This window comes from Vespa mandarinia, chromosome 6 (genome assembly GCF_050613455.1).
Source record: "Vespa mandarinia isolate Hongniang chromosome 6, ASM5061345v1, whole genome shotgun sequence".
Taxonomy (NCBI): domain Eukaryota; kingdom Metazoa; phylum Arthropoda; class Insecta; order Hymenoptera; family Vespidae; genus Vespa; species Vespa mandarinia.
Window position 1 is genome coordinate 7,342,002 of NC_140815.1, and position 22,782 is coordinate 7,364,783.

At 25.5% G+C, this 22,782-nt stretch overlaps 6 protein-coding genes across 7 annotated transcripts; 5 read left to right on the plus strand and 1 right to left on the minus strand.

Moving 5' to 3' along the window:
- The first annotated feature begins 544 nt into the window (after positions 1 to 544).
- LOC118440767 (retinoid-inducible serine carboxypeptidase) lies at positions 545 to 3,815 on the plus strand. Its single transcript, XM_035864285.2, has 9 exons — positions 545 to 676; positions 845 to 1,074; positions 1,321 to 1,551; positions 1,628 to 1,738; positions 1,842 to 2,073; positions 2,301 to 2,465; positions 2,792 to 2,869; positions 3,008 to 3,162; positions 3,680 to 3,815. Exons 1-9 carry the CDS (start codon positions 619 to 621, stop codon positions 3,740 to 3,742), a joined length of 1,323 nt encoding a protein of 440 aa, XP_035720178.1. The 5' UTR covers positions 545 to 618; the 3' UTR covers positions 3,743 to 3,815.
- Positions 3,816 to 4,200: 385 nt separating this feature from the next.
- Positions 4,201 to 7,644, plus strand: LOC118440950 (uncharacterized; the record flags this gene model as incomplete). Its single annotated transcript, XM_085657661.1, has 9 exons — positions 4,201 to 4,536; positions 5,102 to 5,206; positions 5,377 to 5,535; positions 5,668 to 5,916; positions 6,186 to 6,325; positions 6,439 to 6,585; positions 6,709 to 6,977; positions 7,097 to 7,261; positions 7,418 to 7,644. Coding segments are annotated over 9 exons (1,674 nt in total), but the record flags the coding sequence as incomplete, so codon positions are not given.
- A 75-nt stretch (positions 7,645 to 7,719) lies between these two features.
- mRpL38 (mitochondrial ribosomal protein L38) lies at positions 7,720 to 9,723 on the minus strand. The gene is made up of 6 exons (XM_035864295.2): positions 9,324 to 9,723; positions 9,106 to 9,258; positions 8,640 to 8,970; positions 8,383 to 8,541; positions 8,157 to 8,293; positions 7,720 to 8,053 (listed from the first exon to the last, which is right to left on the minus strand). Exons 1-6 carry the CDS (start codon positions 9,451 to 9,453, stop codon positions 7,761 to 7,763), a joined length of 1,203 nt encoding a protein of 400 aa, XP_035720188.1. The 5' UTR covers positions 9,454 to 9,723; the 3' UTR covers positions 7,720 to 7,760.
- Positions 9,724 to 10,319: 596 nt separating this feature from the next.
- Positions 10,320 to 14,025, plus strand: LOC118440966 (uncharacterized). 2 transcript variants are annotated; one of them, XM_035864748.2, is made up of 4 exons: positions 10,320 to 10,647; positions 11,015 to 11,398; positions 11,588 to 12,752; positions 12,843 to 14,025. In XM_035864748.2, exons 1-4 carry the CDS (start codon positions 10,507 to 10,509, stop codon positions 13,190 to 13,192), a joined length of 2,040 nt encoding a protein of 679 aa, XP_035720641.1. In that variant the 5' UTR covers positions 10,320 to 10,506; the 3' UTR covers positions 13,193 to 14,025. The 2 variants fall into 2 exon arrangements, with proteins under 2 accessions (XP_035720641.1, XP_035720640.1); XM_035864747.2 differs by having other exon boundaries at positions 11,588 to 14,025.
- A 3,416-nt stretch (positions 14,026 to 17,441) lies between these two features.
- Positions 17,442 to 19,556, plus strand: LOC118440967 (uncharacterized). The gene is made up of 2 exons (XM_035864749.2): positions 17,442 to 17,613; positions 17,750 to 19,556. The coding sequence occupies exons 1-2, from the start codon at positions 17,559 to 17,561 to the stop codon at positions 19,552 to 19,554; spliced, it is 1,860 nt and encodes a 619-aa protein (XP_035720642.2). The 5' UTR covers positions 17,442 to 17,558; the 3' UTR covers positions 19,555 to 19,556.
- A 1,018-nt stretch (positions 19,557 to 20,574) lies between these two features.
- On the plus strand, positions 20,575 to 21,802 carry Svip (small VCP interacting protein). The gene is made up of 3 exons (XM_035864750.2): positions 20,575 to 20,795; positions 21,157 to 21,324; positions 21,518 to 21,802. Exons 1-3 carry the CDS (start codon positions 20,730 to 20,732, stop codon positions 21,530 to 21,532), a joined length of 249 nt encoding a protein of 82 aa, XP_035720643.1. The 5' UTR covers positions 20,575 to 20,729; the 3' UTR covers positions 21,533 to 21,802.
- Positions 21,803 to 22,782: the final 980 nt, after the last annotated feature.

Genomic DNA, 22,782 nt, shown 5'->3' on the forward strand with positions numbered 1-22,782 from the left:
AGAGAGAGAGAGATTATAAAGCAGAAACGCCTTATATAAATACGTATATATATAAAATCTATTGTTTTTCTCCAATATCGCAATATATTGGTAATATTTGGAAACGTTGATTGAAGCTAAATCTGATATATCTATTAAATGTAAAGACAAAATGTATCGATTATATCGAAAGAAAAGATAAATCTATATTATATGAATAACGTGATTTCACGAAGTTCATAATGGAAAAAAGAAATATATATATATATATTATTATTATTATTATTATTATTATTATTATTATTATTATTATTATTATTATTATTATTATTATTATTTTATTAATATAATATATATTATATTAATATTTACTATATATTATATATAAGTTTAATCTCTGCATATTAGTAGAAGATGCAGATGTTATTACATTCAGAGTATTTTAAACACAATCATGTTACTACACACACACATATATATATATATATATATATACATATATATATATATATATACTTTGTCATAAAGATCACGTATAGAATCGTATCTAATCTGTCTGATGTATCGATAAGACAGTATATTAAATACAATGATGAAAATCTGTGCATTCAGTAATCCCGTAAATCCTAATTCGTGAAGATGTATTATTTAACGTTAACTATTTTTATAGTGTCGTCCCTTATTTCCGGAAGTCTCGGTAAGATCAATCAAATTCAAAATAATATTATATATTTATTATCTCATACAGGGAGAATAATATTAACAACGATAAAGATATATAAATAATTATATAATTAAATAAATAAATGATCAAAGAAAAAAAAAAATAAAGGATAATTGACGTGGATAATAATTTTTATATCAGGAAAAGAAGGTTTCGGTCCAGGGGAACAAGATTGGGGACATGTCACGGTTAGACAATATTCACATATGTTTTGGTGGCTTTATTATACCACAGCAAACGTTCAATCGTATTATGAAAGACCCTTATTGATTTGGTTACAAGGTGGTCCTGGTGGATCCTCGACATCTTATGGAAATTTCGAGGAAATCGGTCCGCTTGATACAAATTTAAAAGCTAGAAATTATACGTGGGTAGGAATTTTTTCATTTTTTCTTTCTTTTCTTTTCTTTTTTCTTTTTTTCTTTTTTTTTTTTTTATTTCTCTCTCTCTCTCTCTCTCTCTCTTTCTCTCCCTCTTTAACCTTCACCAACATGTCTCATTCAATGATAATAAAATATGAAAACCTTGATGGTATCGTTGAAAAAGAAAACAAAAAAAAGAAAAAGGAAAAAAGAAAACACAAAAAAGGAAAACAAAAAGGAAATATTTTCTAACAGGTTAAAGATTACAATGTATTGTTCATCGACAATCCAGTTGGTACTGGCTTCAGCTATGTCGAAAATGCAGCGGCATATGCCAAAACGAACAAACAAATTGCGCTTGATCTCGTTGAGTGTATGAAAGGTTTTTTAAAGGAATTACCTGAATTTTCCGATGTACCAACATATATTTTAACGGAATCATATGGAGGAAAAATGGGTGCTGAATTTGCTCTTGTTTGGTACAAGGTCTGAATGTTATCTTATTTTTCTTTTCTTTATTTTTTTTTTTTTTCATATAAAAAATTATATATCAAATTTGTAGGCAGAAAAAGCGGGTAATATTAAAAGTAATCTGAAAGGGGTTGGTCTTGGCGACTCTTGGATATCTCCTATCGATTCTGTCATGACTTGGGCACCATTTTTATTTAACGCGGTAATACCTTGATATAAGATAAATTTTCTAACGATCGGTTCGATATATTTATCGATCGATCATAATATGCCATGTTCTACAAAAATATTTCATATTTCTTTAGGGTATGATCGATTCGAACGGTTACGATAATATTGATAAATCGGCTAAAGCAACGAGAGATGCCGTTAATAACGGCAAATGGTTAACAGCAACATCTTTATGGGGTGATACGGAAAATGTAATTCTAAAAGCTACGGATAATATCGATTTCTATAACATTCTAACAAAATTGTCACCCTCCTTTATACGTTCTCAAAATCACGGAGAAAAATCATCAATCCATATTGACAGAGGTAATCATATCTCTTTTATATTTATATACACACATATATATATAATGATTTTATATAAAAAAAAAAAAAAATATATATATATATGTAATGATTTTTTTTGATCGTTTTAAAAATAAAAAAAAGAAAAATTCAAATTTCTAACAACATTTAATTAATTTTAGTTTCGTTAACATTCTACGAAATTATCATCACAATTTAATAATAATAATAATGTGATTATATTACAGACGCAATATATCAAGGTTTGTCTTATCGAGATAGTGGAAGTTTAGAACAGTTGATGAATGGACCTGTAAGAAAGGCACTTGGTATTCAAAATTATCATAATGAACAATCCAACAACGTGTTCTATATGTTGCGTCGAGATTTCATGAAACCAGTGGTCGATAAAGGTATCATCTTGTTATATAAAAAAAAAAAATTCTTTTCTCTCTCTCTCTCTCTCTCTCTCTTTTTATTTAAGTGATCAAATTATCTATCCGATAATTTCTTTCACTTGTGATAACAGTTATTATCTTACTAACGTATAAAGTATATATTGATTAAGTTTGATACCCTTAATGCTTCAAGATAAAATATTCATTTAAACGCATGAGAGTAAATTAAATATCAACAAGCTAAAGTACATATATTTATCTTCGTCGAATAAAGATTATAATGTTTCTCACTGTTATATTCTAATCTATATGTATTGATGAAACGTTATCATATTTTATAGTGGAACTTTTGTTGAACGAAACTGATCTCAATGTATTCGTCTATACTGGACACATGGACCTTATCGTTGATACGCCAGGCATGAATTTAATATTTTACACGTTATTTATTTTTTTTTCTTTCTTTTTTTTATTTTTTTTTTTTATTTTTTTTTTTTTTTTTTTTTTTTTGGCAATCAGAGCGGAATACTCGAATGATATTAAAATAATTTTTTTAGGCACAATACTTTGGGTTGACTCATTGAAATGGAAAAATTCTAATTATTGGATTAACTCCGAGAGACGTTCATTGGTCTTCGATAACATTATCGAAGGTTATTCTAAAAGATACAATAACTTTGGCGTTTATTGGGTCAACAGGGCAGGACACATGGTACGTATTTTTTTTTTTCTTTTGTTTTCTTTTTTGTTTTTTTTTTTTTCGTTTCTCTTTTTCTATATAATAATTTATTTTAAACAAATATGAACTAGTGATTATATGAAAGTTGTTCTAATAAGTCATACGTATATATAAATGTATATATTTTTTTTTATATTGAGATAAAATATTTCAATTGAGAAATTATTAATTAAAATTGAAATGAAAAAATGCAATTTTAAATAATAATTATTTTTCCATAATGACAAGCACAAAAGAGAAAGGGTAAGTGTATGTATTTATTTTTGACAAAATGAAAAAAAAAAAAAGAAAAAAGAAAAAAAGAGAAGAAAAATAATTCTCTTTTATGCGATTTAAAAAAAATTTTAATAATAATGCGCGCACCATGCATGTGTGTATTTTAATTTTTCAAATGATTTAAATCGCTTTCATAATCGCCAGTTCATTGTATCATATATTAATAGAAAATAAATAAAAAATCTTTAATAAGTACATAAATGATAAATTTTAGGTACCAAAAGACAATCCAGCAGCCATGGGAATGATATTAAAAGATTTGTTAGATAATGCATGATATCAATAATTTTTGTTTAATATCATGAATGATCTCATTATGTCGAACCAATAAAAATATTTTTTGAAGAGAACACCTCGTATATAAACACATTTCACTTTATTTATTTAAGTATTTATATAATCGATTATCGAAAGCGAAATAACAAAATTCATTCAGATTTATATTTGATAAAGGCAAGAACAATACACGCATAGACACAAACATATTTATATATATATATATATATACATATATATACATACATATATATATATATATATATATATATATATATATATATATACGTATCGGGAAAGAAGGAAAAAAAGGAGAATTTGTGGTGTAAAAAAATTTTACAAAAATGTTAACCGCAAAACAAGTCAAAATTCATAAAATGTCTGATGAACGATGGACCACGAGAGACAAGATAAATCAATATCGTGGTGTTCTCAAATTATACGGTTAATTAATTAATTTTTACGAATAAAAACGATAAAGGAACATTTTTTTCATTATTATGTTTGAATGGAAGAACAGAGAAGAGGAAAAGAAAAAAAATTGTCATAAAATATCCATATATACATATATATACATCTTTATCCTTTATCACAGCTCGAGATAAAAAGATTCGTGCATTGGAATTGACTAAATTAAAGCAAAGAGTATTGAAAAATTTGAAATCATTGCAAACGGATGTAAGAGAATATCGTGATATCGTCAGTCAAATTATTGATGGAAATAAAATTCGCCTATTGCCGATATTACAACAACACGATAATTTTCATTTAGCCTTTGGTCAACTTGAATCAGATGTAATTTAATTTATCAATTTTCTTTTTCCTACTTCGAACATTGTGTAATTAAAAAAACACTATACGATTGTACTATTATTATTGCTTCTATCAATTTTTAGAACGCAACGATGGCGAAATTTTTTTGACGATGGATTGAAATCAAATTACAATTTTTTTTTTTTTCTTTTTTTTTTATCTACAAGTAACAAATATATTGTCATTTGAACTGAGTAATTTAAAAAATTATCAAAACAAATCTTTCCATATTTAATTCTTTTATTCGATCTTATAGTACGAAGGAAAGAAAAAAAAAACAGAGAGAAAAAAAAGGAAAACAGAAAATCATTTTGAGATTTCATTAGAAACGAAATATAGATAAATAAAAATATTCTATTAATCTAATAAATGATCTTAAGATATTTGTCGCATTTCGTAAAAATTCATGCAAGTTACCAAATATTTCTTCCTTAATAATTTATAAAACTTTTAATTGAACCTTTTTTTAATCGCCATTGGTGTTCTGTGATAGAACATAAATTTTTTTTATAAATATAAAAACATTAAAAATATTTAAATATTATAGGAACTTCATAAACGAATTTATCAGAACAGCGAATTGTTTCATCGACAATTGGATAAGTTGCGTTACGAGAAGGAGAAATTAGCTAAGAAATTTTTCGATTTACAAGTACTGTTGCCTCTTATCTTTAATAAGATAAAAATACATACATACATACATACATACATACATACATACATACATACATACATACATACACGTATACGCGCACATTTAAACTTGATTCGTTTCTATCGAAATATTTAAATAAATTTTTTTTTCCTTATCCATTGAAAAAGTTTGAAAAATGTTTCCTATTGGAAGAGGAAAGTGCAGAAATAGGAACGGACTATTTCCTTGAATGTTTGATGGCATATTTGCAACGATCGGTATCTAAACTAAATGGTGTTAAAGCCATTCGAAGTACTTATTTAAAGATAATTAATATTTTAAAGAAAGTAAGTTTGTTTGTTTGAAATTTTTATCTATCTCATTAGAAAAATTTTTTTTATTATTATTTCATTCTCATTCTATATATAGATATATATATATATATACATACATAGTTATATATATATGTATGTATATAGGATGCAATATATTATGATGCACTTCTTAAAGCTCTCAAAGATGATCAAAAGAATCAATGTAAAGTGATAGTAAAGACAACGATAATGGGCCAATTGGCGGCAGAAAATCTGGACGATTTGAAAATAAAATATAAATCAATGACTGTCGACGTTGTGAAAAATATGAAAGAAAGAGAACGTACATTAATTATAGCACGTGAACGCGTTGCCGATCTTTGGGAATATGCGAAATCTTTAGTACGAATTGAGGTACGTATTTGTTCCTTTCTTTTTTCTTTTTTTTTTTTTTTGTTTTATTTCTTTAACCTTTTGTTCAAATAATTTTTTTCTTCTCTTTTATTTCTTTATTTATTTTTTAAATTTCTTCGAAAATTTTCTTTGAACTTCATCAATTCACAAAATTAAAATTTTAATTCGATAATAAAAACGCGATCACACTTAAGACGTTACATCTATCATTTATTCCTCATTTAAAGATAAATTAATTAGATACTAATTAATACATATCGCATTCATAGAGCGACGTTGTTCTTGCCAAAAAAGATATCGACATTAATGACTCCGTTCATTTAGAAAATCAACTTAAACGTTTGGAAGAAATTTGTGATATATTAAAGGATACCGTTTTAGTTAGATCTCATAATGAATTATTACCAAGGTATGTCCAAAGAGTACTAATGATAAGAATAAGAATAATGTAAAAAAAAAAGATAAGAATAACGTAAAAAAAAAAAAAGAAAAAAAATAAAAATATTTCAATCGTTGCATTAGACTCGAAGAACAAATGAGACAGAAGGTACGTTTGATCAATCAATTTAATTATAATACAAAAGAACGCGATGATCTTTTACAAAAAAAGGAAGAGGCACTTATCACTCTTGAAAGTCTTGAACATACGATGCTAGCTACGACAGGACAGTATGTAGACATTATTAATCTTTTTGCAATATTAAAAAAAAAAAATAAAAAAAAAAAGGATAGAAAAAACAATGAATCACGATTGAAAGATATATCAATAGAATAAATAATCTTTTATCTTAGATATAGGACAGATAAAAAAGCTATGTTGGAAGAAATGGAAATTCAAAAAAAACGTATTATCGATTATAAAGATCTAAGAAGATCTCATGGCGAATTATCGATTAAGATAACAGCAGCTTTACAAAATATGTTAGTTATGCTTGTTTGCGTTAAACAAACTAGATGGTTACCAAAAATGAATAGCAAAAAACAAGCAAAGACGCCTATTGTAGATGAATTAGATGCCGAAGATACGGGTGAAGCTGTCTTAGAGAAAATAACACCAAATGGTTATTAATTTACAAGTTATTCGAGTTATTCGTAGTTTTAAAAAATTCTAATTTTATATATAAAAATTCGTATTAATATGTGCAGGTTTATATACTTTCTTTTTTTTTCTTTTTTTCAGGCATAGTATTATTGGCACAAATTACTCGAAAAATGGGTGTTCTTTTCGGAATAAGCAATTTTGAACTCGATAAAGAAAAAGATGAAAGAGCGAGACAATTGTATCAAAATTATATCGCTGATTATAATACCTTTACACTCAAAGGGAAAGACGAGTTAGAGCCAGGTAGAAATTTCATTTGATCATGTACATATATATGTATATATATATATATATATATATATATATATATATATATATCCTATATATATATATACATATATATTATATAGGATAAATTAGGTAATTAAAAAGTAAATGTTAAAATGTTTGTTATTTCAGCTCTGATCGTTGAACATGAAATCATAGATCCAAATGTATTAACGCGAGCAGATGTAAAAAATCGAAGTAGAAAAGTGGTAGAAGCTAATTTGAAAATTGATTAATATATTGATATGAAAATTTCTTCTTTTATTTATCTTATTAGAAAACTCTTTTAACGAATATATAACGTAGCAGAAATATATACTCTACTTTGGATAAATATATTGTAAATTTCTATAAGCACATATGTTTTAATAAATATATTTTAATTATGAATAAAAAATAATAATAATTATTATTATTATTATATTATATTATATTGTTATATACTATAACAAAACAATATCGATTATAGTTATTATTATTCAATATTATTTATACGTCCCCAACCTAGCCTTTCTTTTCTTTTTTCTACTCTCAACCAAGTAGGTACAGGAATTTCAAAAGCATGAGCATTCGGATATTTTAATGGTGGTTCTGGTTCTTTGAAAGGATGAACCTTTTTTAGTTTCTCCAATAAAAATTCCTTATTTATTTCTTTAGGATCCCGGTACCTATCTAAATATAAATTAAAAGCTCGTTTTAATGGAAACCATTCCTGTTCCTTTATATGTGGTTTTGGAAAATCATACTCAAATATTGGTTCTTTTGTATCTAAAAATATATATTAAATTTTTCAATTAATATATATATAAATAACTTATATATATATATATATATATATATATATATATATATATTAAATATTAATACATACCTAAATTAAAATGATAAAAATCAGAAAGAGATTGATCCCAGTCGGATTGGAAAAATGCTAATCCTGCTGGCGTTATATAATCTTGAAGTTCTCTATAAAAGTCCAATGTATTCCAATCGCGTTCCAATAAGTTCAGACTAAAACATATCATAAATAATGAACCGATCCATTGAAAACATTTATAAATAAATCTCAAATTTAATATATTAGAAATTATTTCTTTTACCAAGGCTGTTCTTTTTTATATTTTGTATAATCAATATATTTATCTTGTTTATATAATACAAATATATATCTACAATATCCAAGACCTCGTGGTGGTATTGGCCTTAAGTAATCAATTAATTGTTCCCCTTTTGCTATATCATTTCCAGGAATATTTCCGCTATAATCAAATGTAATCTATCAAAAATTTTATCCCTACAACTACAATACAGGAAATAACTATAATATATATAAAACATAAATTTTCTATAAACTTACATGAACCAATGGCAATATTCATTATTAGAATTAGTAAAGTTTCCGTCTGGTGTAGTCATTAATAATGTCCATAGTGTATCTGAATTAGCATCATATTTAATGTTAGGTTGGTCTTGTGCCTCACTTGGTTTAATTACATTTCCATTATACACTCTAGCAAGTTTATCCTCAGATCCAAAATCATAATCTATTTGTAAATGTACAACCGGATAAAAATATGCATCTTTATATAAATGTTGATAGATTCCATAATGCTCTGCAATTTTATAAATATGTTCAGGCCCATGTGTTTGCCACCAAATCTCTCGTATTTTCTCTAAATCGACATTTACTGCAAAAGAAGAAGAAGAAGAAGAAGAAAAAAAGAGATTATAAAATTTCAATGATATTCATATAAAAATCATTATCTTTTTACAGACATATTGATTGATAAATTACATTGAATAATTATATTTAACATGCTTACATTGCAGTTTACGTGATATTTTTTCTAACTCAGGATTTATTCCATTAGCTTTCATTTCCTTGTTCCATTCTTTTATCATCGTTGTAGGTATTTTAGATACTGGTAAACCAATGTTAACTTGATCTTTTAAATAGGATTCTTTTTGATTCAAAACTAAAAACAAATTGTGTGAAATGTATGAAATTAATGAAATATTTACGTTAATGGATAATATTTACCTTTCAGTCGTCTTTCTAATGTATAAGCATTTATTGGATTTTGTCCACGAATAAAATGGCCATATCGAACTTGTTGACCATTAATATGTAATAAATCGCTTGAAAAAGAATGAAAAATCCTTCGCGCCATGTTTCTCAGTTGATTTATGGAAAAAAGAAAATATTCTAACCTCAATTATTTTTCCTCCATCGAACGATATACGCTACTCATCACAAACGTATGTTCGTTTATCATGTAAATGTAAGATATTACATGAACATAACAAATTTAACTCTTTTACATATATATAATATTTATTTATTATACGCGAAAAATGTAATAAATCTAACGTTTTTTTTCTAAATTATATAATAAAATTATAATGCTATATAAAAAATTCGAACACTCATATAATGAATTTTTTTCTCTTTTTAATAGCAAGATATTAAATTCACACGTATTTAAAGCAAAAAAAAAATATATATATATAAACATTATTTATTTGTTAATAACAAACACGATTTCATTGATAAACGAAAAAAAAATTATTATAAATATGTATATATATATTTCTTTTTATCTTTATACGATACGCCATTTTATCTCTCTCACTCCAATTTATTATTTTATAATTAATAATCTTAGTTAACTTATTTTATCTAATGATTAAAATTAATAATAATAATAATAATAATAATAATAATAATAATAATAATGAAGATGCTTAATCTACGTTGAAATGAGTATGTGTGTAATTTGTATATTCTTATTTATATATAATGAATATAATAATGCAATGAAATATAATGAACGTAAATATATTGTATATATTTGTTGTAACGTAATAAATTGAAAATTATTACGATATTAAGAATTATAATTTTTAAACAAATTCATAATGATTCAATAGAATCTTTTATTTAAATTGAAATTTATATCAATATTGAGGTTTAATATGTTCGAGTTTGAATTTTTGGCGGGTTAATGAATAATTGTTAGCAGAGCGCAGTCTACAAATGGCTACTGATACAACCAACGATGTCGTAGAAATGCGATACCAAGGAATCTTATTTTATATATAAAAAGTGACGATATTAAAAGTACCGAAACAACGGTGATTGATGTTTCCCAAGCGTTTTATCGCGAATAAAACTTTTCGCAATTTTCTACCGATTGCGACATCTCGTTTTCCGCGGGAAAGCAATGTCTGGATATCGGAAAGTGAATTACTACGAGCTGTGCAGATTGTGTACCAGCAGCGAAGGCAATAAAATGAACATATTTCGCGATGAAGGTCGTAGGCGACAACTTCAAACAAAAATTCAAACATGTTTACCCATTCAGGTGAGGAAACATGCTTTTGACATGAAATGGACTTGTTCTTCGCGGTATCAAAGTTGCTCTGTTTTTAGACTACAGCAAGCACTGATAGAAATTATAAATTACTGTATAATTCCGTCCACTGCTAGAAAAAAAAAAAATAATAATAATAATAAATAATAATAATAATAATAATAATAATAATAATAATAATAAAATAAATAAATAAATAAAATAAGAATATATGCAATAAAGAAGTTTATAAGAAATTCTTAAGTATGCCTAAATTCAATGAAATTCTCTGTAAATTCTACTTAATGAAGTTGCGCATAGAGAAGCATATAAGGTTTTTCAATATATTAAGACAATCCATATTCGTGTGAACTTCAAGGTTTTAGAAGAGGATTCATTACCTAAAATCGTCTGCCACGAGTGTGTCAGGAAGTTGGAAAATTTCATTGAGTTCCGAGAAACTGTTGTTAGTGCAGAGGGTATGCTCGAGTCTTATTTCACTTCGCTGCGCTTTTCTGAGGATTTTTTAAAAGAAGGTAAAGTGTATGTAAAAAACATTGAAAAGGAAAGACCTTCAACTCCAGACGCTGAAGGTTTAAAATCCGTGGAGAAAGTATTATCAAATGCAGGAAATCAAGTGCTAACAAATGAACAACATGGACAACATCAACAACCTGTTGTCGTTAGCAATATTAATGCGTCAAATATACAAATCATCAGTGGTGTCCAATCTAGGGTACAGCAATATAAATGTGCCATGCAGGTTTGTTTCAAATGGAGTAATAAATCTATTCAATTACATTCCTTTTTTATATATTTTGTGTACACACACACACACACACACATATAATTATTTATATATGTATATATATAAAATACAATTGTATATTATTATTAGAGTTATTTATGCAGTTTATAACTTTATAAAAAAATTGCTTTTCATTTTACTTAGATGCAATCAAATGGTGATATGTCAGCTGCAGTTGTAGAAGCCACAGCAGAAACTCACTACAGCTGTCAACAGCAAACATCTCAGCGTGTATCGCCTCAAAGATCAAATGAGACACAAAATGAAATCAGTGAACCACAAGCTCAGTCACCACAAATCCAAGCTACAAACCAAATACAAAATCATAATCAAGTGGTACAACAAGGACAATCTCAAAGACAAATTTCACAACAATTAACTCAATCTACTCAAATAACACAACAAAATCAGACTCAGCTTAATCATCAGCAACAAGGACAGTCACAGATAACTCAGCAGATACAACATTTGCAGAGACAACAAAGACTTCAACAAATAGATAAACAACAAGTGCAAATTGCTACACAACAGGAATTTATTGTGAAACAAGAGCCATCATCTCAAGTTGTTCAACAGAATAATAATATTATACTTAAAACAGATGCAGATACAGAACAGAATCAACAAATTATACAAAAAGTTCAATCCGATGGCCAAAAAGAGGAGAATACGTCTCCTTGTCAAAACTATACGACTGTACAGGCTGCTCCAGAGGTATTTTTGAGTTTAGGATTTAAAGAAACATCTTTACCAAATCAATCTGTTCAAGATGAAGGGAAAGATTTCAAGGACTTCACAAAAAGTGCTAATGATGATGTAATGTCTCGCACATCAATTGGACAAATATCAGAATTTCTCAGAATCAGATCAGGCTCCGAACAGGCACCTTTAATTACCGTTAATCCTCAAGTTATATCACAATCTACTAGGAGTAGCATATGCCGTAATTGCGGTAAAAATTTTTCATCCGTAAGTCAAATGAATAATCATACTTGTACGCTGGTAAATGAAACATCAGATATCATAGTGAAGGAAGAATCTTTACAAGTTAATGGAAATTCTTTTAATTGTGATGTCTGTGGAAAGCCTTTCAAAAGAAAAGAACATTTATTTCAACATCGAAAGCTACACACTGGAGAACGTCCATATGTATGCACAACATGTGCCAAAGCTTTTAGTCGTAAGGAACATTTGGTTAGACATTCTGTATCTCATACGGGTCAAAAAATGCATGAATGTGAATTGTGCGGCAAAAGCTTTTCACGGAAGGACAACCTTCACAAACATCGAAAAACGCATGGTGTAACAGGTCCTTATATTTGTGAAACTTGTGGAAAATCTTTTATGGTGAAACATTATTATGTGATGCATTTAACAACTCATGCACCGATTATTGCAGATGGTGGTTGTCATGATCCTTTGCCATATAAATGTGACATGTGTCACAAAGCATTTTCCGTAAAGCAGTATCTGACTGCGCACAAATATAGACATAGAAAGAATAATAACTCTGCACAGAACACTTTAAACAGGGATCAGCAACAACAATCCCAACAATCAAATAATAATGTTAACAATATTAACGTCGTGGGGAACAATGTTGCTACATCAGGAAATATAAATGACAATAATGGCCAATCGAGTAATGAACCTACAGTGGAAATACAAAATGTTGTTGAAAGAAGTGAACAGACTAATGGTTCATTTAATAATAGTCAATATCATAATAATATCCAAGAATTTCAATGAGACAAGGGGAAGCGTGTCTATTATGTTCTCTTGCCAAATGGTAACAACCATAAGATAGTAGTTGTATAGGCAAGAGAAATTTTATGACGCGCTCGATTATTTTGTTAGTTTATTTTGCTCTTGATTGTAAATTTTTTCTACTTTGATACGAACGATCATAACTAAAGAGCAAAGTTATTATTTTTAATAAGTTAAAGCTTTGACGATCGCGTTTAATGATTCTAACAAAATAAAGTCAAAGTCTTAACTAGTTTGCTATTCATTTGTAAGTCAAAAAGTCAAAAAACTTCATAAGAGCTTTCTATATGAAATAATGTGTATATAGTTATATATGCACATATATTCTGTGAGCAAAAGATATTATTTATGAAGAATGTATGCTACACATACACACACATACACGCATACCTTTGATACAGATCGACAACTTTGGATAGATTCAATTAAAAATAAGGGAAACAAAATACTATCTAAAATGATCAAAGGTATGATGGTCATGAGGTTGTTCCAACATCTAATTTGGATTATATTTATTAACATTTGCAAACTTTGATAAACATTTAACAAAAACTAAATATGTTTAATATCATTTATAATATAATTGTAAAAGATAAATTGCACACAATAATATATATATATATATATATATATATATATATATATATATATATATATATATATATGTATATATATATATTAACAACTGATGTATACCGAGTATAAATGTGCCAATACCAAAAAAGAAGGATCAAACTTTAAAAAAAAAAATCCAATACTAATACAAATATAAAAAGATACCGATCTATTTTATTTATATAAAAACATTAGATTAATTTGTTGTGAAATAGATGTATCAAAATACTCACAGGCTCATGTTTACTTTCATAACTGATAGAAAGATCGATTATTAATAATTTTATATGAATCCATAGAAATTTTATTTTGGATTCCAGTTCATAATACGCCTCGCATATATTATACGTCAATTATCAGAATCACATAAAGCAGCCCTATTCGAATCAGTGATTGTAACAATCCATGACATTTAGGGGAAGATATGTTTATATGAAAATTTAGAGAGTATTGAACAAGAAAAAGAAGACCAAAGAAATTTATACATGTATAAAATAGAGATAAATAATGTTTTATTAGTATAATAGAGATGGACAGCAGGGCCCAGAATTAAAATATCATAGATTCCCTGTATTAATGATTTCTTGTTAAGAGATATTGATAGTCATTTCGTATGACAACACTGTCTCATATAGATTCTATACAACACATTATGTATGTAGAGAAGTTATGTTTAATCTTTCATTTTCGCAATATATTTGAGTGCAAGAGAAAATGTAAGGATAAGAGCACAAATTAGAACAATGAGTATATGTAAAGTTACAAAAAGAAAAAAAGAATGGATGAACCACGTGATTATAAAAACTTTAATTAAGGGTTTAATCCGCTACTGACCAAAAGAAGAAGAAGAAGAAGAAGAAGAAGAAGTAGTAGGAGATGAAAAAAAAAAAAGAATAGTAATCGTGTATTTTTATTTTTTAGGTCGCATTTAGTGAACAACAAAATTAGCTCATTAATCAAACCAATTATTTTTATTTACAAATAGTAAAGTAGCCTTGCATTTATAATCATGAAATAGGGGATGGTCCCCATAAAACTGTAAAGAGTTTATCTACAGTTTTTAATTACGTAAGAATACTATATTTCTCTCAAAAATATAAGATTCTGTGTATAAACAAATTGTCACCATTTACTTCGCCATATTTTCTTTATATTAGACTTTATACTTGTAATATAATAAAGCACATAGTGTGCATACTATCTGTGCAGTTCAATTTTTGTTGTGCCGAAAGCGTTGGTAATAATTTTGATTTATTAAGGATGATTCTCAACAACGCGAACTTACGCGAAAATATTTATATCTATTTGCATTTTTCCATCTCTTTTTGTATTTTCTATATCTCAAAGAAAAATGATAAAAATTTTAAGTGTATCAAAATTTTTATAAAAATCTTCTATAGTACAAAGAATTCATTTTCACTTAATACCAAATTGTACAGAATAGATATGTGTATATGTGGTGTCAGCTATCATAAACCAAAGACTGAGCTTTGCCAATATTTTATTATTAATAAAAAAAAAAAAAAAACAATTGTTTCAATTATTACATCAATGTGTCTTCAACGATGAAACATAAATTTTTAAAGGCAAGGCATTCTTCTTTTTATAAATTCTTTTGGCATTGTATTATCAAAAGAATTTATATATTAAAAAATTGATATCATCAAGTTCTAATATTTTTTTCTCAACATTTATCTTCTATTGGAATTGTAAAGAAATCAATGGCTGTTTTTTATCCTTCATGAATTGATTTATTACATAACAATAACAACAAATATTGCAATGTACAAATGTATTGTGCTTAGTTGGTGATCAGTAATATTCAATGTTTATTCTCTATTATTAATAAATATGTAAGTATTCAAAAAAAAAAAAAAATATATATATATATATATGTATGTATATATATTATATATGATTAATACTTTATATTGTTTTTACTATATATATTATATATATATATACATATACATATATATACACATACACGCACACACATTGTGTGATGATAATACATATGTAGTAAAAACAACATAAAATATATTCCAAAATATATTCGATAAAAATGATAAATAAAAGGAATTATTTGAGTATAAAATAAATTTATTAATACCTAATATAATTGTAACATTGTGATTTTGCTTTTGATTGATTTATAGAAAAAAAAATCGATTATTGCTTAATATAAATAAATATTGATTACATTTTTGAATAGGAAATTTTTCCAAATTTTACGTTTTAAGAATTAAAAAATTTTACATATATACACATATCATACATGTATATATATATATATATATACATATATGTTATGTGTATATGTGTACTACATGCAATTTACCAATGGCTTAGTTGCCTCACTTAGTATACTTTTTCATCGCGAGATAGTGTTTAAATATATTAGCACCATTTTTGATTCCAAATGACATAATTGAAATCTTCGCTTTTTTGTACCAGATTGTTTCTTTATTTTGTTTTAATATGTTCGTGTTCAAGTAAATTTTCCTAATTATACCTTTACAAGGATTTAACCTATAAATTTTCATAATCGCAATTTTTGTTCAATTTTGACGATCAAGGATTCATTTCAAAGATAAAAGTTTTTTTTTTTTACAGAAGATTATCTTTTCAGATTTTCTAAAAAATATTATCTTCTTTGGAAAAATCATATCTAACAAGTATATAATTTTTAAACAGAAGAAAAGCCTTAGACAATTTGAAAATCGGAAACAATGATCTAGTGTAAAAAAAAAAAATCTATATCTTTCGATATAAATCATTAATCATCAAAATCATAGAAAAATTGTCAAAAGAATTTATGAATGTATAATAAGCATTTGCAACAAGTTTAATGGAATGAAGGTATTACAAATTCAAAAACACGGTTAAATAGGGCATATTTTTATATGAACTTTTTCTATCGTTTTCGTATAGAAAATTCAGAATCAAAACGATTTCCCGAATTTATGAAATACCTTGTATATACAAAATAATAAATGTATAAAGGGAAATCAGGTAAACTGGCCAGAACGGACGAAGTGATCATGTATATGTATATCCTTTTGTAATAATTATAGCTTCAATGTATCAATGTAAATAAACATTAATAATATTAGTATTTAGAAATCTACTTTACCATCAGTTCGTAATCAGGAAAAATTTTCTTCATCACTGTCGATAAATATATTTTCGTTTTATCTTTCCATATTGTCCATTTTTCGTGTCTCAATGCTATAGATAGGTTATTTTATTATTTAATGTATTCATTATTATATCTGTTTTAAAATATAAACAATGTAATATTTTTTATTAATATATATAATAAAATTACATATATATATATATATAAAAATATATAAAATCACACGTAACATATTACGATATTAATCATGATCACTCATTTCTCTGAAACATATACAATGAATACATTAACATCCTAAAAAACTCAATACTCGATTGAGATTGGTTAATTTCCTTACACTTTCGTTTTATATTCGCCTGGATTTTGTATGACACGTGAGCATTCACATCGACACGATGTATTGAGATAGAAGATGGAATTCTCATAACGCACTTTTAGTTTATTTTTTTCCCGCATATGTCGCTAAAGTCATCACGTTACTTGGAATATTGTATTTCAGCCTTTAAACTTTTGTTATAATAACCGATTCAATTCGAATTAAATTCGACGCTATGAACGGTTAAATGGTGATATTTTATTATATATTTAAATATGGCTTTACGTCGACGTCGAAGAGATGATTTCACCAATTCTTTGAATAATTTTCGTAAGTCAATATATTTTAAAGGTTAACATTATAAATATTTTAAATAATTAATAATTTTAATTGAAATGACATTAATAAATTACCTGATGTAAATCAAACGAATGGTAATTTAGTAATTTCATCTATCATTTTTCAGAATCGCATAATTCATTAAAACCAATCGTTGGAAAAAAATGTGACATTAATTTATCCAATGATAAAGATATCGGGAATAATGTATTTGCGATAGAAAACGACACGAAGGATTATTCACTAATATCCCAGAATAAAATAAGTGATGAATCGTATAAAAAATTTGATAACGTATTGTTTGTACTGGATAGTAAATTGAATCCAACAGAAGCCAATTTAACGAAGCAAGAAATTTATAAGCGTCTCTCTGAAAAATATGTTACTTCGCCACAAAAATTTACTGAAAGATTAATAACAATCATCGAGGAGTCCATTATAAACAATACTATTAATGCTAGCAATAACTCTCTTATTAATTTTAATCAAATAAGTAAAGAGTTGAATAAAATGTGTAATAATATAGAGAACGAATCAATGCCAGAAAAATTGCTATCATCGACAATAAATATATCACCAAATAGAGAAATATCAAAAATTGCAAATTCTAATGATTCTATTAATTCCGCACAAATTACAAATGATAATTATTGCACAGATGTAAAAACATTATCATCCATAAATCTGAATTCTTGCAAAATGAGAACACCAAGTCCAATTAAGACTGGCAAAAAAGTCTATCGTAAAACACCAATAAATGTTTTTAAAACGCAAAACAAAAGATTACGTGATGTATCACTTTTACCATCTATTTCAACTGATTCATCATTTGAGTATTTAGAAGCTCAATGTGAAAGATTATTTCCTAATGAAAAAAAGAATCCAATATCTGTATCTACCGTACAAGATAATAATAGTTTCTTAACTATGGATCGCGTTTTTACTATTTGCGAACAACAAATGGCTTCGTTAAACAGTACAGATGATATAAAAATTCGAAAGAAAAATAAAAAGTCAATTGAAGAATTGAAACGAAATTCAAAGGATTCAGGCTGTTCTCATTTATATTCAATACCAGAGAGTTCTATTTACAAGGATGAAGATAAAAATAAAAAATTGAAAAAAGTAACTCATAAAAGATGTAAAAGAGAATTAGATACTGAATATCTAAATTCTGCTGATGATCTAAATAAATCACTTTTATCAGAAATTGTCATAAAACGGCGTAGATGCCTTGATACGGCAAAAAAAATGATGGAAATTAATTCAGAATGTAATACAATGAAAGGAGAAAAGAAATCAAAAGCATATTGTAAATCGATAGTAGATATTAATTCAAATAAACCAAAAGATAATGATAAACATTTTATGAAGATATTAATGTCCTGCGAAGATTATCATAATTATTTGGACGATCAATTAACAATATTAGATGCATCTTCAATTAATTCTACATTTGATTCGACTATAAATGAACTTAATAAAAATAATAAAATTAATAAAAATAATAATAAAAATAATATTAATTTAATAACAAGTACAAAGAAAGCATTTACAAGATCCAATCCATCTATCTCGTATAATGAAAATTATGAAAAAGTTTTAGCAAGATGGAATATTCGTGAAAATATTGAAAAAATATCTGAAACAGTTTTGAAGAATAATAATAATTCTCACTTTTTTACTACACCTGGGAAAATGTTGACAAAAGAAAAACACAAGCGAAAAATGTATTTCTCAGATTCATATATTACGAAAAAACAAATATCACCATTGAAAACTTCGACGAATCGTAATTCAAATTATAATACTAAATTATCATTGGGACGTATATATAAAAATGAAAATCTCAAGTCCAAAAGAGTATCTCTAAGAAAATTGTCCAAACAAAATGTCACATCTATAAGTAAAAATAAAGAGAATAAAAAGTGAATTAATAATATGATAGATTTCAAAGTAACTAATATAAATCTGTCTATGTTAATTCATTTTTTTTTTTTTTTTCAATAAACTTGATTTTTCAAATAACGTTGATTGTCAGCTCAACAAAAGATATTATATCCAATAAATATACTGTAAAATCATACTTGCTAATAATGAACATAATAAAAGGTGTATAATTGAGTTTATTCAACAAAAAATTTATTTAAATATTTGTTATGGTGATTCATAAAAGTATGAAAACTACAGAGGCAGCATATTCTTATAACAAAAATGATCTATTAATACTAATTAATTTTTATTGATCACATGTATATGATATTAAATTTTATTAAATAAAATGTAAAAATCGTAACATCGTCTAACAACAGTAAGCTTTTATATTTTATAAATTGTCCATGCAATATAAATAGGTTAAATTTTATATCTGTAAATAAGAGATGTAATTTTAAGGTTATTTCAAATTAGTTTAAATGATTAGTTACTAGATGGTGCTTGAAATGCAAATAATTAATTGAAAACAATCATTCCAAACGCAAACTCAAACTTAGAAAAATGAAATACTTCTAGTAATATATACACACCTTCATAGACATTTAATATATCGTTTATATCATAGAGATTAATTTTTACCATTTTTTTAATGTAACTAGTTCGAGAATGTATATACACAAAATCGTTCTATTTTTAAATACGCCATTTAAATATATTATTCGCGCCCTTATTAGGAATAAATAATAAATTTAAATGTATTAATGAAAATTTTTTTTGAACGATTTTTATTTCATTTTTAGAAATATAATTTTTTAACTATAAATAAATAAATAAATAAATAAATAAATAAATAAATAAATATATATATACATTTATATGTGAAAAATTCTTTTTCAATATAATTCGAATGAAAGATTTTGTTCATATAAATTATAGATTTAAAAATGTTATATATTACAATTTTCATTTTAGTTTTGGTTTATTTGGTAATAATTTAATATCTAGAATTTTTTCATTTGAAACGCGCAATAAGTTAACAACCTGCTGAATAGAGTACCGTTGACAGTTGTACGCAATCGATAACCGTATTTGTTGTGTTTCCATCGTTCTCTATTTTAAATAAAATTGTGGAAAAGATACCGAATACATTGTTATTAATAATTCTTCATAATATGGGAATTTTATGTGCATCTTGTTGTAAAGAATCATCTTCATTTGAAGACACAACACCTGATTTGGTAAGTATTATCTTTTAATATTATATATGGAATTTCATTATTTATTACATATGATTACATCTATATATATATATATATATATATATATATATTTATTACATATGATTACATGTACTCAGTTATTTATATATATCTTCTTAACTAAATATATTTATCTCTTAAGAAAAAAAGAAAAAAAAATACAATCAAACTAATACAAAATATTTTGCATTATTAATTGATGAAGAAAAATAACTTGTCATTCATTCAATTTGTATTCATAAGAAAAATTAATGAACGAACTTTATAAATTTGTAAATGGATATATTAAGATTTTGATTATAAATTTTTTATACTAATTCATGTTTTTTTTTTTTTTTAGGAAACAAGACGAAGAAGGCAAATGGAAGCAGCCGAAAAAAGAATAGCAGAACAGGAACAACGAGGTATAAAAGATATTGAGTCGGTCAAAAGAAAACAAAAACGTATTATGGAACTTGAAAAACGTGAAGAAGAAGCTGGTAATATGAGTGGGCAAAGCAAACTTAAGGTACAACGTGTAATTATTATAATGCGGAAAAAGAAAATGTCTTTTAATTTACGTATTTTACATAATATTAATATTTCTAATATAAGATTGTTGTTAGAAATTGAAATTATTATTATTATTATTATTATTTTTTTTCTTTTTTTTTTTTTTTTTGTTATATAAGATTTTAATGAAAATAATTGATTTATTACAGTGGCAAATGAATTGAGTCAAGAAAAATGGATACATAGATAAAGTGCACTTATTTAAAAACGAATGATATATATATATATATATATATATATATATATACATATATATATATATACAAATATTATGTCTTGTATAAATGTGCAAAGACTATTAAGAAAATAGTAAAATATCTTATCGGCTATACTATGTGATATAATACTGAATGTTTCGAATTTCTATTCTTTAAAATAATAGATTTCTTTTTTTAATCTAAAAATACATTTTATTATTTAATACAACAGTTCATGTTTTTCATTAGGCATCTTTTATTATATAATTCTATAGCATATAAAAAAGACTTTTTTTTTTCTATATAACAAGTATTTATAACAATGTTATATGATGTTGTGTTTGCATATTTTATAGCTTCTGTATTATTATTACTGAGGCTTTTTTCTATTGTAATACTTTTCAATTAATATCTCATATATATATATATATATATATATATATATATATATATATATATATATATATGTATTACTTTTTTTTAATGTATCACTGTTACAGAGTTATCTATTTTCTTATGTCTTATCTATTTTCTTATATAAATGTGCAAGAAGACCATACAAACTTGTGCATAATTTTAATTATTACAAGAATAATTAAAACTGTTTATTAAATATTAACGCAACAACTGAATGTTTCATTATTTGTATCGATAATGTCCATACTTTCAGAAATAATTCATATGTTAATATCAATAATTATAAAATGTAAAATGAACTTTTGTAAATGTATTGATCTGGAGATAAAAGACTAAATTTATAGATTATTGTTTAAAAATAAATTCTATACTATGTGGAGAGAAAATTCTTCTAATAATTTATTTCATTGTAAAGATAAAATACTTATAGAGAATATATGGTAGTAATATTGCAGGGAAATCCCATTTATAATATTTACTATTTATTACGTTAAATCATATAGAGTATATTTTTGTTATTAATACACACACACACACACACACAATCTTGGATATAAATTTTCAAGTAATATTAAATTACATTTCATATGCGTATTTTTTTGAATTACAGATTGTTAATGTTATATAAATGTGTTTATTGATAATAAAAAAAAGACTATCCTTATTTTTAATTATATAATAAATTGTATTCATTTAATCATTTGCTCATATGATTTATTATACGATAAAAAAAATCTTACATTAATAAAATAAAAAAAAATTGTTATTCAAATTATTTTCAGTTATTAAGTTAATAATCG